A 16722-nucleotide genomic window follows, 5' to 3' on the forward strand; every position below is an offset into this window, starting at 1 on the left:
TGCATCCTCCCCTTTGTCTCTGTACCTACTTCCTATCTGTCCCTGTAAATGTTTCCTGCATTTCTCCTTCAGACACTAACAGGTACCTGGTTAATAACCATTCATTGTTAAACTAAAATTCATCTTATGTATTATTTAGGAAGCTATCTGCATAGTTTTCATAAATTGTATGTAGTATGTACTGATTTGCCTTTCTGGGTTTACTTCTGCTCTTAAAAAAATGAAATAAGTGGGTAAGAGAGGAGCAGCTACAAAATAAAAAAAAACACTGAGATTACCAATTGCATTGTTGCAAATGATTAGATTACAATATAGCAATTAGAAAGACCTTTTAAAGTCCCAAAGGCAAAATTATAAAAAAATAATTAGTAGAATCTTACATATTAGTGTATAAAGGAAGGGTGCTACATGCCTATGTTAAATCTGGAAGAAGAAAGATAAAACCATGTAAATTAGTACTCTTCTACCCAATTTCCCAAGGAATGGATGGGGGGGGGGGGGGAGAGAATCTTACCTCCAGATTAGTGTGTAAGGATGTGAAACAACTAAAAGTGTGTATCACCTATATGTTTGTATATACGCATACAATATTTTAGTTAAGAATATATAAGAAACTGATAAATACGGTTGTTCTTACTGAGGGAAACTGGACAAGTGTGGGACAGAAATGGGAGACTGCTCACTTTGTAACTTTTGTGCCCTTGGAAGTTTGTACCATGCCCATATACTTCCCATTCCCCAAAGCAATAATCAGAGAAAAGCTATATTAAGCTTGTACTGTTTTTACCCAAAGGGAACTTAGCCAGGGTATACAGAGCTAGGGGACCCTCCTCACTGGTATCCTCTACTCCTACTAGAAGAACAAAATCTTCTGATGATAAATAAAGGTTACAGATCAAATCGAATTAGTACATTTTTATAAATCTCACCCAAGTATACCCTACAGTAGAAATACACTTAAAGTATAAATACAGTACTTATTTATCATGTATTTTCCCAGCATCATCATCTTAAGGAAATGGTATTATTGCTGAAGATTACATCACTAAAAATTCAATGTATTTGTTTTTGCTTCTTTAAATTGTAATGTATTTGTTTTAGTGTAGGAAAGGGGATACTGCTTGCTCTACTACTTTCTATTCATTAAAATTTTTGGAACACAAAAACTAAGATTTTCAAACTGCCTTAGCTGAATATATATTTAGAAAAGAAAAACTCAATTAAAAAGAGAAAATGAATATTTGTAGTCCCTGAATAAATTCTTCATGTCAGTGACTCACCTCTACTACCACTTGAAATTTTGCAGAATAGTTCTCTATCTTCCTTTCAAAAGCCACCAGGATTTCTTGCATAGGAGCAAGCTTTTCAGGACTGGTTTCAAGATCTTTTGGATTCCAGCTGCTGGAAAAGAAGGGCCACCATTTTTGGTCTCAGGAACTCTTTGGAAATATTTAATACAGAGTCCATTCCATCAGTTTTCATAAAAATTGTGTTTTAGGGGAGTTGTTCTCTTTCTGTTTTAAAAGTTCATTTTAAGAACAAAGTAAACCACACATTTAAAAATTTTAAATGTTAATAATAATGTGGAATTAAAGCTGCCAGTTTTCATATTTTTCATGGTATCTAAAAATTCTCAGATTTTGATTATCTTCTGCAGCACTTGATAGTTGCTATACATTCAGAGAATGCATTCTTTCTTTTTAAGCAATAAAATTAAGTAATATTATGACAAAGTTGAAAAAGTTTCACATCAGTCTTTTGTCATCTATACTTGCAATGAAATTCTTAACACTAGAATTCTAGGAACAAACCACTACTTTCCTACTAGCTGCTTAAGCTTCAGCTCAGAAATCATCCTGGATTCTTCTTTCTGTCAGTCTTAGTGATTCTAACTCTTCAAATAATTTATTATTCCTTTAGTTATACTCCCTCAGATCTACTGAGTTAGGCAATATAATTAACAGACTTCCACTAACATCTTACCATTCTTTCCACTGCTATGACCTAAGAACTATAACCAATCATTAGGAAAAGAGAATTCTAAAATCTATTACTGACTCGACTACTGACCTTTTTAAAAGTTCAACCTTAAAAACAAGTAGTTAACCATCCAAGAGAAAGCAGAAAATATAGGGCACAATCTTGCACATTAAAATTCAAATTAAAGTGACTTTTCCCAAAAAGGATTGTTTAAAAATGCAAACTTCTTTTTAAACTTCACAGATTAAATTTTGTTAGACAGCATCACTTTCTTTCTTCACCTTACTCTGCTCATGTAGATAATACATAAACGCAATACTAGGCTGCCCACTTGCTCTGCTCTTCTTTGAGGACACACTTAATGATTCTGGCAAGGAGTTGGCATAAATTGAAGATCAATCAACTTTTAAAAAGTTAAGTATGTACATGAGGCCACGATTGAAAATTAATCAACTTGATGGAATTATAATGAGCACTCTTCCCATAAAATAAGAAAAAAGGTGCTTGACCTTGGTTTTCTTGAATAAGTGTGTACTAAGAAGTGTGTACTGAAAGCTTATTATGTGCTTTGTGCTATAAGGCACTATGAACATTTATCTAAGGATCAAAACCTTGAGAGATTAAACAACATTCCAACACATACAAATGTGGTTAAATGATGGAATTCTCCAAATTAGCTTTTTAATTATATTAAGTATTATTTATCTTAGGTATTCTGTAATAGCGGTAACATTTTTTTTGAAACTCTCAGAAGCTCCTCAAAAAAAAAGAGTAGCTAGATAGAAAAACCAAAACCCATGGACAATATTCATAACAAAACTTAGTGATAGAGATCTGGCCTGTATTTCTGTGGTTACAGTGCTGGCCCGTTACACCAAGCATGTCAAACTCGTGGCCCGCAGGCCACATGCGGCCTACAATGAATATTTTTGTGGCACAGCCAATATAATGGTGTGTAAGAAATGTTTTAATAAAAGTTTCATAACTTAATTTTTACAATATCATGTTATACATAATTAATAACGAACTACAACATTCACTAATAACTCATTACTATAATCGTGTTGCATTCATTTCCCTTACGCACCTTACACGCAAGGTACACCATTTCTCTCCACTAATACTAGCAGCGAATCTTTTAGCAGCCCATTGCCACGTCATTAGTCTTGGACTGACTTGTTTGATGTGCGCAACAGGAAATATTTCACTTTCAGAGAACAAGAAAAATAGGTTTATTTGCATTACGCTTATTAAGTTGTGCAGTTATTCAGTGTCTGGTAAGTTAATGGTCAAGAAAAAATATTAATTTTTATTTAAATATTCTATTATTTTATATTAACGATTACTCGTTTATTTCAGTCCTTTGTATTCAGCATGTTTCTATCAAAATAAACCTACATTTCTATGAAAATTGAAGCTTTTGTTTTTTTGCGGCCCACATAAACTTAAGCCTTGTTTATGTGGCCCATGTTAGCCTTTCAGTTTGACATACTTGCGCTACACCAAGGTTTCTGGTCCCATCCCAGGTCAGGACACATACAAGAAGCAATCAATGAATGCATAAATAAGTAGAACAACAAATCGATGTTTCTATCCCCCGCCCCACTCTTCCTCTCTCTCTAAAAAAATATTAGTAATAATCAACAGGGAAGAATCGAGGTCAAATCTCATACAAAGTTATTAGAAGAGACTAAGAAACAGAATAACATCACTACAATGGAACACTAGAAGAGGCCTACAAAACAGATCAAAATTGTAACCGACTTCAGAACAAGCTAAAAGACATACAACTGGGAAAGGACAATGGGGGAAAAGGGGACATATGTAATACTTTCAATAATAAAGAATTAAAAAATAAAAAGACATACAAGATATGAAAGAACATGTAGAATGAGTTAAAAGATGTCCATATAAATGAACACTAAATCTGAAATTAGAAACATTGAAGATTAAAATAAAAACTCAGGAAATAATTAGAAATAAAAGAAAAATATTTCTGAAATAAATATGAAATAAAATGGAACATGATTACAAATACTAGTAAACATAAGAAAATTAGAGGCAAAAGAAAAAAGTACTTAAATATAAATTTAAAAAAGAGGTAATGAAAGGGATCCAAGAGAAAGTGACAAATATAGGAGTTAATCAATGAAGATCCAACATACAGGTAAGGAAGTCACGGAAAAAGAAAAGTCAAACCAGGAAACAGAATACTAAAAAATGAATTTTTAAAGTTACCGAAATAAAAAAATTTGAAATTACATGTTAAAAGAACATACCACATGCAGGCATGTTTTGTCTAAAAGGAGTCTCTTTACATTTAAAGATATAGATAGGTCAAACACAAAAGCATAAAAGAAGATCTATCATGCAAACATTAAGCAAAAAAAGGCTGCAGTGGCCACAGCTAAATGCATTAACTATGATATATCTATACCACTGCTGTGCAACAAAAAAGTAATCTGAGCCAGTTACATCAGTTTAAATTTTCTAATAACCTCATTAAAAAAAAAAAAATAGCCCTCGCTGGCATGGCTAGGATAGTTGAAGTGTCATCCCATACACCAAAAGATGTAGGTTCAATCCCCAGTCACGGCTTTGTGGGAGGGAGCCCATCAATGTTTTTCTTTCTCTCCTTCCCTCTCTCTAAAAATCAATAAATTTTTGAAAAATAAAATAGCCTAGCCAACATAGCTCAGTGGTTGAGTGTCAACCTACAAACCAGGAGGTCACGGTTAGATTCCCAGTCAGGGCACATGTCAAGGTTGCGGGCTCAATCCCTAATAAAGAGGCATAAAGGAAGCAGCTGATCAATGATTCTCTCATCATTGATGTTTCTATCTCTCTCTCCTCCACCCTTTTTGTCTGGAATCAATAAAAATATATTGAAAAAACAAATAAGTAAAATAAAAACAGGTAAAATTAATTTTATAATATAAATTATATAGTGCATCTTTCTCCTACGCAGAACCCCCACAGAAAACAGAATAACTGATCTCACTTCATCAATGCACTGCATTACTGGATCCTGTTTCAAGCAAAACAAATCTGCAAAACTGCACGATTCATGTAAATTTTTAAGTTTCAACTACCTATCAATATTCTAGTTCCAGGTTTCTCTTTTATTAAAGGTGGCAGAGGTACCTCACAGGAATGCTGTACTTCTATCAACTGCAAGCCATTTTATTTCACAAATTTAATAACTGAAAAAAATTTAGATGAAAATAAAGAATAAAATTTATCAGAACTCCATCTAAAATATACTGTCAAAGGAGAACCAAGATGGCGGCAGAGGTAAACACCGGAAATTGCTGCCTCGCACAACCACTTCAAAAATACAACTAAAAGACAAAATGGACATCATCCAGAACCACAGGAAGGCTGGCTGAGTGGAAATTCTACAACTAGAAGGAAAGAGAAAAGCACACTAAGACTCAGAGGAGGTGCGGAAGTAAAGTGCAGAGGTACGGAGGCGCACGTGGAAAGGGCTTGGCAACTGAGGACACGGTTGTCTTTTTCAATCAGAAGGGAGTCTCAAGCTCCCGACTGCTCTGAACTCCAGGTCCGGCAACTCTCTGGGGACCCAGACTCATACGGGGAGAAACTGGACTGTCTGGCATCGGTCGGAACTCGAGGGTGGCTTTCTCTCACAGGTGCTTGCAGCGATTACCGGGACACTGAGATGCGGGGCCTCTTAGGGTAGGACTGAGGAGCAGCCATAGCTGCTTGCTCCGCCCTGCTGATCCCACGAGACCCTGCCCCACCCAAGCTGTGAATAGAGGCATTTGCATATGAAAGGCCTGGCCCTTTGCAATCTGAAAATTACCTAACAAACTGCAGCTGGGTCAGACAGACCCAAAACTTCCAAAAGAAGGCCCATGGCCCCACAGCAGCTTGCACTGCTTCACAGCTGGCCTCATCTGGGCACCTCCAAACCCCAAACAAGGAAGAGGAATCTGCAGATCTCTCCAAAGCTCCTGCTGGGTAGCCTCAGGAAGAGGCTAAATTAGCACCTCCTTAGAGATCCAAGAGCCAGTGTACCCAGTGGTCAAAGTGGGACCATCCAGATTACAACTCCTCAGATCTATAAGGGACACACTCAGGGGGCAGACTCAGTGAGCACCAAAGTCGCACTGAAGCCAGTCTTGCCCCAGAAGGGTGTCGCCAGCACAGAAGTTCTCCCACTACAGACAAAGCTGATTCTCACAGCCAACTGGCCTGGAGGTCAATTCCTCCAAGTGATACTTACAACAATCAAGGCTTAACTACAACAAGACTGTGCACAAAGCCCACAAGGGGGTACACCAAGAGTGTCCACCTCAGGTAATTGGGGAGGCTGAGCCACTGGGCCCTATGGGACACCTAGCACACAAAGCCACTCTATCAACACAGGGAAGCATAAAAAATGCGGAGACAAAGAAACAGGTCACAAATGACAGAAATGGAGGAAAGCAAACTACTGGATATAGAGTTCAAAACCACACTTTTAAGGTTTTTCAAGAATTTTCTAGAAACCGCCGATAAATTTAGTGAGACCCTCAAGAAATCTAGTGAGACCCTTGAGGTTATGAAAAAGGACCAACTAGAAATTAAGCATACACTAACTGAAATAAAGAATATTATACAGAGTTCCAACAGCAGACTAGAGGATCCCAAGAATCAAGTCAAAGATTTGAAATATGAAGAAGCAAAAAACACCAAACTGGAAAAACAAAAAGAAAAAAGAATCCCGAAATATGAAGATAGTGTAAGGAGCCTCTGGGACAGCTTCAAGCGTACCAACGTCCGAATTATGGGGGTGCCAGAAGAAGAGAGAGAGCAAGATATTAAAAACCTATTTGAAGAAATAATGACAGAAAACTTCCCCTACCTGGTGAAAGAAATAGACTAACAAAAGTCCAAGAAGCGCAGAGAACCCCAAGCAAAAGGAATCCAAAGAGGACCACACCAAGACATATCATAATTAAAATGCCAAGAGCAAAAGACAGAGAGAATCTTAAAAGCAGCAAGAGAAAAACAGTCAGTTACCTACAAGGGAGTACCCATATGACTGTCAGCTGATTTCTCAACAGAAACTATGCAGGCCAGAAAGGAGTGGCAAGAAATATTCAAAGTGATGAATAGCAAGAACCTACAACCAAGATTACTTTACCCAGCAAAGCTATCATTCAGAATTGAAGGTCAGATGAAGAGCTTCACAGATAAGAAAAAGCTAAAGGAGTTCATCACCACCAAACCAGTATTATATGAAATGCTGAAAGGTATCCTTTAAGAAGAGGAAGAAGAAGAAAAAGGTAAAGATACAAATTATGAACAACAAATACACATCTATCAACAAGTGAATCTAAAAATCAAGTGAATAAATAATCTAATGAACAGAATAAATTGGTGAATATAATAGAATCAGGGGCATAGAAAGGTAGTGGACTGACTATTCTCGGGGGGGAAAGGAGTGTGGGGGTGTGGGAAGAGACTGGACAATAATCGTACACCTATGGATAAGGACAGTGGGGGATGGGGTGGGGTAAGGGCAGAGGGTGGGGTGGGAACCAGGTGGAGGAAAGCTATGGGGGAAAAAAGAGGAACAACTGTAATAATCTGAATAAAGATTTAATTTAAAAAAATAAGTAAATAAATATACTGTCAAAGAGAAGAAAACTTCTGTAGTGTAGTTCAGCCACTTTCATCCTCCATCTCTTACAAACTTTATATCCCAAGATGGGCATAACATGACCATCAATATAAGTACCTCTAATTTTAGTTTTGTGGGGGTTTTTGTACAGAGAAGTATTTAAAGTATCTATCAATTTTATTTTGCCTATTTTCCTTGTATTTGGCCTAACTATTGGGAATTCAACCTAAGGCCACAGAATACAGCAAAGCTTACTGATGAAGATGAGTGAAAACCTGTGATTTTAGTTTACCTGGGAAAAACTTGTTTCTAAGAAAGATCAAACATTTAATTAAAACAAGCTCATCAATATTATGACATATCTATTGTTAAACTAAAGGCTACAAATTTACCTTATAGGAAGTTTTTCTAGGAAAAGAAGGTTATAACAACTCTAACCCATTTAGATAATGACTTTTTTTCCTTATGAAAGAAAATAAAAAGAACCAATATTGCCCTAACCGGTTTGGCTCAGTGGATAGAGCGTCAGCCTGCGGACTGAAAGGTCCCAGGTTCGAATCCGGTAAAGGGCATGTACCTTAGTTGCGGGCACATCCCCAGTGGGGAGTGTGCAGGAGGCAGCTGATTCATGTTTCTCTCTCATCGATGTTTCTAACTCTCTATCCCTCTCCCTTCCTCTCTGTGAAAATCAATAAAATATATTTAAAAAAAAAAAAAGAGCCAATATGTTTGTTCAAAACACTTTAGAACCTGTCTTTCAAACTTAACCTGAAAATCTTGTCACATTCTTTTGAATTATCCAAGAGTGTGGGAAACTTTTATCCTCTGAAGTGGAATTTAACTTTTGGAAAAAGTTGAGTCACATCTCTAACTGTAACATTATTATTACTCGAATGCAAATAATAAAAATGATTTTGAACTGCTATAGTAACCAAAGAGCATACAATCAAAGAATCTCAAGAATGGCAGAGACTTCAGAGTCATCTACATTACTCCCCATCAACCCATTCAATGCTTGAATACCAGTTACACATTTCCAAGTGATTGTCCAGCCTCTAGTAAACTCACTACTACTTTCCAAGACAATCAATTTCAGTTTGGATGGTTTGAAATACTGGAAAATAGCACACTTCTAGTATTTACATATATTACCTTAGAACTCCCACATACTAACTTAAGTCATACTCCCTATAATTTCTGTATTTTTGGAATTTTAAAAAAGTATATAGAGCCTGGCTGGTATGGCTCAGTGGTTGAGTTCCTACCTATGAACCAGGAGGTAATGATTCAATTCCTGGTCGGGGCACATGCCCAGGTTGCGAGCTCCATTCCCAGAAGGGGGCATGCATAAGGCAGATAATCATTGAATCTCTCTCATTATTCATGTTTCTATCTCTCCCTCTCCCTTCCTCTCTGAATCAATAAAAATATAGTTGTAAAGAAAAAGTATGTAGAAACATGGGGAGAAAAGGACAGAGATCAAGAAAGTAAAAATAAAAAAAAAATAAAAACCACTATATATAAAATGCATTATAAAGTGGAGGGAAATGTTTGTTTTTTTGTGTATTGTTTGTTTTTTCCATTCTCTCCATTCATTGAGAGCAAGCATTATCTCACAGAATTATAGCAAATCAAAGATTGTTATTAGCTTGTCATTAAAAAAAATTATACAGATACAGTGTTGCTAGCATTGTGGTAGTCATCACAAGGACTAAAAAATACACATATGATGAAGTTTCTAGCTACCGGAAGCTTACAATTAACTCAACAAACATGCACAAGGGTAAATAAAATATACTATATAATCAAGCACAACCTATACTCAGAAGATGATTTTATTAGAGTAGGAATTTAAGCTGGGTTTTAAAGAATGGGAAGAATTTAGTGTATAGAAGGAACTGCATGCAAAAAGACATTTCCAACAAGGACAATAGCAGAACAACAACAACAACAAAAAAACCAAGAACACATCATCAGATTTTTTCAACAGGAAGAGCTGTCTCTATACAGCCAAAACTCTATGTTGTAAAGCATCTGGAGTAAGGTCAAAGACACAGGATGAAACCAGATGGCAGAGGTATTTGACTATCAATTTAAGAACAATAAAATGTTTATGATTCTCAGAGGAGAATCAATGCAAATCTCTTAGGAGTGAAGTACAATTATCAAAGCAGTGTTCCAGGAAGATTATTCTGGATGTGGTGTGTAAAATACATGAATAGTGACAGCGATAGGAGCATCAGAAATAAGCTAAAACCTAAGATATGGCAGGAAAAATGAGAATGAAAAGCAACACAAGGAATGAACAAATTAAGAACTGATGGAATAGAGGCACAAGAAAGAAAGAAAAACCACAGAACACTACAAGCTTTTAATATTAACTGGAACAATGACATTAAAAATAAGAAAGTCTAGACAACCAGATAATTATCTACATCCTAGATTTGTCAAGTCGCAAGTAAACCAACATCTACCATTAATAACTATGACTGGAGCCAGAATTTCTCACAATGAAACAATTTCATAAATTCTTTTTCCTGTTTCCATATGGAACATACAGAGGTTTTGTTGATACTTCCATAAAGCAACAGTTAATTCTGATATTCTATTCTTTAATCTACTCAAATGCATAATGTTATCACACACACACATACACACCATCCACATGTGGTCATATTTATTCCTTTCTCTTAACTCCTATCATTGCATTAACATCTAGCTGTCTTTGCTTAATTGCCAAGCATTTTTCATAAAGCAATAAGATTTATAATTACTTCACAAGAGTTACTGAATATACAAAAATAAGTAAAAAATGTAAAGTCATATTCAAATTTCAGTGCCATAGAATCAACCTAACTGGCTAACTCCAGCCTCATAGAACATGCACATAAAATGGATGCCTGAGAAAACTACCAATTACTTCATGCTAAGGATATCCAAGGTTTCTTAAGAATGGTAAATCCATGAACAAAAGTCTCCAAGAGGCAACCTTAAAAAAAGAACTGAAACTCATGGCAGAAGTCACTACTGGAACGAGAGGGAAAACCCATGTCCACAAAAACATAACAACTGAATGTGTGACAGTAAATGAGTTTTTCTGTGGAGAAAGACAGAAGGGCAAAAGAGATAAAGATAAAACCGTAGAAAATCTCCAGTAAGAGGGAAAAGTAGAAACATAATAAAAAACAACAACAAAAACCCCAGAAACTAAATAAACAAAATAAAAGATGCAGGATAATAACTTTAGCATCTTTTATAAAGAGAAAGCTCAAGACAGTAGTGGTTCAAATAAAGCAGGAAGGAGGATGGAGAGTTGCATTTGGCCATTAGGGATAACTAGTGTTCTCCGTGAGCGCAAACATAGCAGAATGATGGGAATAAAAATTAGTTAGTAGAAAGAAAAGTAAGGTGAAGAAATGAAAATTCAGGTAAAGACCTTGCTTAAGGAATTCAACTGCTAAAGGAAGACAAGAGCTAGTCCCTACCGTCCTCGGCAAACTGCGGCTCACGAGCCACATGCGGCTCTTTGGCCCCTTGAGTGTGGCTCTTCCTAAGCCTTAGGAGTATCCTAATCCTATCTAATAAAAGAGAAACATGGTAATTAGCCGTATGACCGCTACCCTTCCCATTGGCTAATCAGCAAGATATGCAAATTAATCGACAGCCAAGATGATGGCTAATTTGCATATGTCAGCCCCAAGCCTCAGATTGAGGCCTTAGGCTGGGGCCTGGGCGGAGCCAGCCAGCGATCGGCTGCGGGGAGCTGGGGGTGCCCCGGCCCAGGCCTAACGCCTCGGCCAGAGGCTTTAGGCTTGGGCCAGAGAGGAGCCAGCCAGCGATCATTGATGGTGGCAGCGGCGGGGAACCGGGCGGAGCCAGCCAGCTATGCTTGATGGCGGCAGCGGCAGGGAGCTGGGGGTGCCCCGGCCCAGGCCTAACACCTCGGCCAGAGGCTTTAGGCTTGGGCCGGGGAGGAGCCAGCCAGCAATCGGTGGCGGGGAGTTGGGGGTGCCCCGGCCCAGGCCTAAAGCCTCCGCCAGAGGCTTTAGGCCTGGGACGGGTGAGCCAGCCAGGGATCCTTGATGGCAGTTGCGGCGGGGAACCGGGGTGGAGCCAGCCAGCGATCATGAGCCAGCGATTGTTGATGGCGGCGGCTGCAGGGAGCTGGGGGTGCCCCAGCCCAGGCCTAAACCCTCAGCCTGAGGCGTTAGGCCTGGGTCAGGGAGGAGACAGCCAACGATTGTTGATGGCGGGGAGCATGGAGGGGGGGGGGGAGGGTCCGGCCCAGGCCTAACACCTCAGCCAGAGGCTTTAGGCTTGGACTGGGGTGGAGCCAGCCAGCGATCGTTGATGGCGGCTTTGGCGGGGAACTGGGGCGGAGCCAGTCAGCGATCGGCGGCGGGGAGCTGGGGGTGCCCAGGTCCAGGCCTAAACCCTCGGCCTGAGGCTTTAGGCTTGGGCCAGGGAGGAGCCAGCCAGCGATCATTGAGCCAGCGATCATTGATGGCAGCCCAGGTCTAACAACTTGGCCTGAGGCTTTAAGCTTGGGCCAAGGAGGAGTCAGCCAGCGATCATTGATGGTGGCAGCGGCGGGAAGCTGGGGGTGCCCCGGCCCAGGGCTAATGACTCGCCAGAGGCGTTAGGCCCGGGCAGGGGCCATACCAGCAATTGGTGTGAACTACAGAAGAAACACCTTTTCTGACTGCTGATTGGCTAAGCTCCCTGTATGCCACTGGTAATATTCTTAGTAACTTGGGTAATGAGAGTCCAAATAGGTAATCTAGGGTTTTTTTTACTACACTCCTGGAGACAAAAAGGAAGGTCTGCTGCTGGAGGGTTAAGAAATGTCATATCCTGCCCTAGCTGGTTTGGCTCAGTGGGTAATGCCTCAGCCTGCCCAACGCAGATTCTGGGTTCAATTCTGACCAAGGGCATGTACCTAGGTTGCAGGTTCCTCATGCAGGAGGCAACCAATCAAAGTGTTCCTCTCACTTTGATGTTTCTCTCTGTCTTTCCCTTTCTCTTCCACATTCTCTAAAAATCAATGGAAACATATCCTCAGGTGAGGAGGAGGGAGGGAGGGAGGGAGGGAGGAGGGAGGGAGGAGGAGGAGGGAGGAGGAGGGAGGGAAGAAGGAAGGAAGGAAGGAAGGAAGGAAGGAAGGAAGGAAGGAAGGAAGGAAGGAAGGAAGGAAGGAAGGTCATATCCTATGAAAGACACTTCTTGAAAATGCCTAAAGAAAGCTGTCATTTTTTCATGGTAAAGGGACTGGAGTCCGTGTTGATGAAAACACCTTGGTGGCTGCTGTGACTGGCAGTGGCTGCAACAGTGAGGTGATGGGGCTGCGGCCTTCCCCTGATCAGCCCGGTCAACTCCCACAAAGGGAGGCCAGACTGTGGCTTAGGCCCACTCCCCAAGGGGAGCAGGGAGCAGGTAGTAGGACATCTCCTAGGGCTCCCAGTATGTGATAGGGGGCAAGCTGGGCTGAGGGACCCCCCCCTCCAGTGCACAAATTTTTGTGCACCGGGCCTCTAGTTAAGTTAATAACAATGTACCTACCTATATAGTTTAAGTTTAAAAAATTTGGCTCTCAAAAGAAATTTCAATCGTTGTACTGTTGATATTTGGCTCTGTTGACTAATGAGTTTGCCGACCACTGCAAGATAATGGTTGGCACAATGTGAGTACTTAAAAATTGCTTACTCGCTGAACAAGCAAACAAATGAATAGACAAGTATAACAGAGTCAAGAACTGTATGTTAAGGGAAAGAGGGTATTGAGAGAGACTTCTTTATGGAAGGGATGGGTGATGCAACATATTTCAAAGAAAAAAGAGATTAAAGATGCATCCAAGTGCATTAAATTTTTTAATTAGGTAGAAAAACAAGAAAGAAGGCTGAGGATGAAAATAAAGGTAGAGAAACTAGCAACCAACACCATCTCCCCACCTTACCCCTAAAACAAGAGAGCAAACAGCAGGAAGTCAAAGCAAAAACACTCAGAGGTAGGAGTAGAAAAAAAAATGAGAGGGAAGAATGTTTCTATTCTTTTGTTAGAATATAAACAACGAAGTAAAATGAGCAGGGTTTAAAAAAACCTTTCCTTCTGGCTGAGCTGGTTTGGCTCAGTGGTTGAGCAATGAGCCATGAACCAAGAGGTTACTGGTTCGATTACGGTCAAGTCACATGCCAGGGTTGTGGGCTCGATCCCCAGTAAGGGACATGCAGGAGGCAGCCAATCGATATGTTTCTCTCTCATCAATGTTTCTATTTCTCTACCCCTCGCCCTTCCTAAAATCAATAAAAGCATATTTTTAAAACAAACAAAAAAAACCCCTTCTAGTCCAAAATGTAGTCAAAGCTAAAGCAAAATGATAAAGATATGGAAAGAGGGAGTAAAAACGCCTATAAAGCCGTGGCCGGTTTGGCTCAGTGGATAGAGTGTTGGCCTGCGGACTGAAGGGTCCCGGGTTCGATTCCAGTCAGGGGCATGTGCCTTGGTTGCGGGCACATCCCCAGTGGGAGGTGTGCGGGAGGCGGCTGATCGATGTTTCTCTTTCATAGATGTTTCTAACTCTCTATCTCCCTTCCTCTCTGTAAAAAGTCAATAAAATATATTTTTAAAAAAACGCCTATAAAATGTTGAAGACAAGTTCACTAAGGAAAATCATATGCCTAAAGAAACTGGACAATTACAAATGTAAATATCCCCAAAATATATTTTATAAATGAATGGCCCTAGCTGGTTTTGCTCAGTGGTTAGAGCAGCCGTGGGCAAACTACGGCCCGCGGGCCGGATCCGGCCCGTTTGAAATGAATAAAACTAAAAAAAAAAAGACCGTAACCTTTTATGTAATGATGTTTACTTTGAATTTATATTAGTACACACAAACACTCCATCCATGCTTTTGTTCCGGCCCTCCGGTCCAATTTAAGAACCCACTGTGGCCGAAACCGGTTTGGCTCAGTGGATGGAGTGTCGGCCTGCGGACTGAGGGGTCCCGGGTTCGATTCCGGTCAAGGGCATGTACCTGGGTTGCGGGCACATCCCCAGTGGGAGATGTGCAGGAGGCAGCTGATCGATGTTTCTCTCTCATCGATGTTTCTGACTCTCTCTCTCTCTCCCTTCCTCTCTGTAAAAAATCTCTCTCTCTCTCTCCCTTCCTCTCTGTAAAAAATCAATAAAGTATATTTTAAAAAAAAAAAAGAACCCATTGTGGCCCTCCAGTCAAAAAGTTTGCCCACCCCTGGGTTAGAGTGTCAGCCTGCGGACTAAAGAGTCCCCAGTTCGATTCCAGTCAAGGGCACATGCCCAGGTTGTGGGTTTGATTCCCCAGTGTGGGGCATGCAGAAGGCAGCCGATCAATGACTTTCCCTTATCATTGAGGTTTCTATCTCTCTGTCCCTCTCCCTTTCTCTCTGAAATCAATAAATATATATATATATTTTAAAAGTTTAAATGAATGAATTTTAGTTGTATGGCCTTGGTGTTCCCAAGAAAACACTAAGTACTATATCAGTAAGTGACACTCATAAGTAATAAACAAAGAGCCTGTAAGAGAAGATTACTAAAAGATTTATAGATACACAATGCATTAAAAGTGGTCCAAAAGTTAATATGAAGTATACTTGCAATAATGGACAAAGTCTCACCAAGAAGTTTTATTTGGCAGCAATATTTATGAGACTCTACACAAAATGAGCTAAGAAACTGGAGACCACAAGTAACATTTCTCTACAATAAAAATACTCTTCATTTTAACTCCTCAATATAGGCAATGAAAATGAATAAATACAAGTTGTTAAACAATGAGGAAAAATGAAAAGACTTGGGGTTAATGAACCAGTACAAAACAAAATTAAAGCTCTAGTATTTATAAAAGTATTAAAAAATCCACCGAAACCAGTTTGGCTCAGTGGATAGAGCGTCGGCCTGCGGACCGAAGGGTCCCGGGTTCGATTCCGGTCAAGGGCATGTACCTGGGTTGCGGGCACATCCCCAGTGGGAGATGTGCAGGAGGCAGCTGAGCGATGTTTCTCTCTCATCGATGTTTCTAACTATCTATCTCTCTCCCTTCCTCTCTGTAAAAAATCAATAAAATATATTTAAAAAAAAAAAAAAATCAGTCCTTTCCAAAAAAATGAGAAGCACCTAATAATAAATCTAATAAAGACATTTAATCTGACCATGAACCACATTTAAAAAAAATTTTTGATTAAAATTTAAGGTGAGTAAACTGCATTTAAATGCTAATAAAAATTAAAATAAGTTTTGGTAGATAACTTATTTTTTATTAAAAATAAGCATACAGTAATTCTAACACAGCTATGATATGGTACAAGCCCTAAAAACTTACTTTCACACAAACAACATCTATATATATATGTTATACATATAACACCAACTGATAGGAAATCTTGAGGCAAAACTTAAGTAGTTACATTTTACAGAGTCGCACAAAAAATAACGTTTTTATTTAATAGCTCAACTGGGCTCAGAGATTAAATCACATTTCCACATTAATTAATAAAAGACCTAAAGAAAACAACTAACCAAAATTAAGTATCATCTTTGAAACATTATTTTCATGAAATGTTGGGGTGGTGGGAGGGGAAGACATAGGGGCAAACTATATGCAGTAAAAGTATTTCTCTTCTACAAATAAATACTGCCCAAGCATTTTTTATGACAAGGAAATTCTTATAAAATATCATAGGAATAAGGAGCACTAAGTCACATTTAATCTTTACTTCCCACAATGTGAATTAAGAGAGTTAATAAAAACCAACTCCAAAAGACAAAAATGCCAATATATAGCAACCTAAGAGTATAGAAATTAGTGTAGTGGTTGCACCTGAGGGACTTGACTAGAAACTAGCACAAAGAAACTTTCTAGGGTGATGGACATGCTCTGTATATCTTCAATGGGCTGGAGGTGACACAGTATTGACATTTGCCAAAACATATAAAACTCACTTATATCTGTAAACTGTTCTATTACTACACCTCAATTTTTAAAAACAAAATGCCATGGTATAAATAGAGTTGGATTTTATGAAATATTATCTCCACCACAGGAAATATGCTTAAATCTAAATAAGGAGCAACCT

At 39.1% G+C, this 16722-nt stretch overlaps 1 protein-coding gene across 10 annotated transcripts in view; it reads right to left on the reverse strand.

Moving 5' to 3' along the window:
• The window catches only part of SMAP1 (small ArfGAP 1), a 124177-nt gene that overhangs the window by 72225 nt on the left and 35230 nt on the right, over positions 1 to 16722 (reverse strand). For 4 of the 10 annotated variants that reach the window (XM_036317549.1, XM_036317550.1, XM_036317547.1 and 1 more), the window contains one exon: positions 1281 to 1401. The exons of the other annotated variants lie outside the window; for them this stretch is intronic. In XM_036317549.1, the coding sequence (XP_036173442.1) occupies positions 1281 to 1352 (72 nt within the window). In that variant the 5' untranslated portion in view covers positions 1353 to 1401. The remainder of the gene's footprint in view (positions 1 to 1280; positions 1402 to 16722) is intronic. 10 annotated transcript variants of the gene reach the window in all.

Source organism: Myotis myotis, unplaced genomic scaffold (genome assembly GCF_014108235.1).
Source record: "Myotis myotis isolate mMyoMyo1 unplaced genomic scaffold, mMyoMyo1.p scaffold_m19_p_7, whole genome shotgun sequence".
Classification (NCBI taxonomy): Eukaryota; Metazoa; Chordata; class Mammalia; order Chiroptera; family Vespertilionidae; genus Myotis; species Myotis myotis.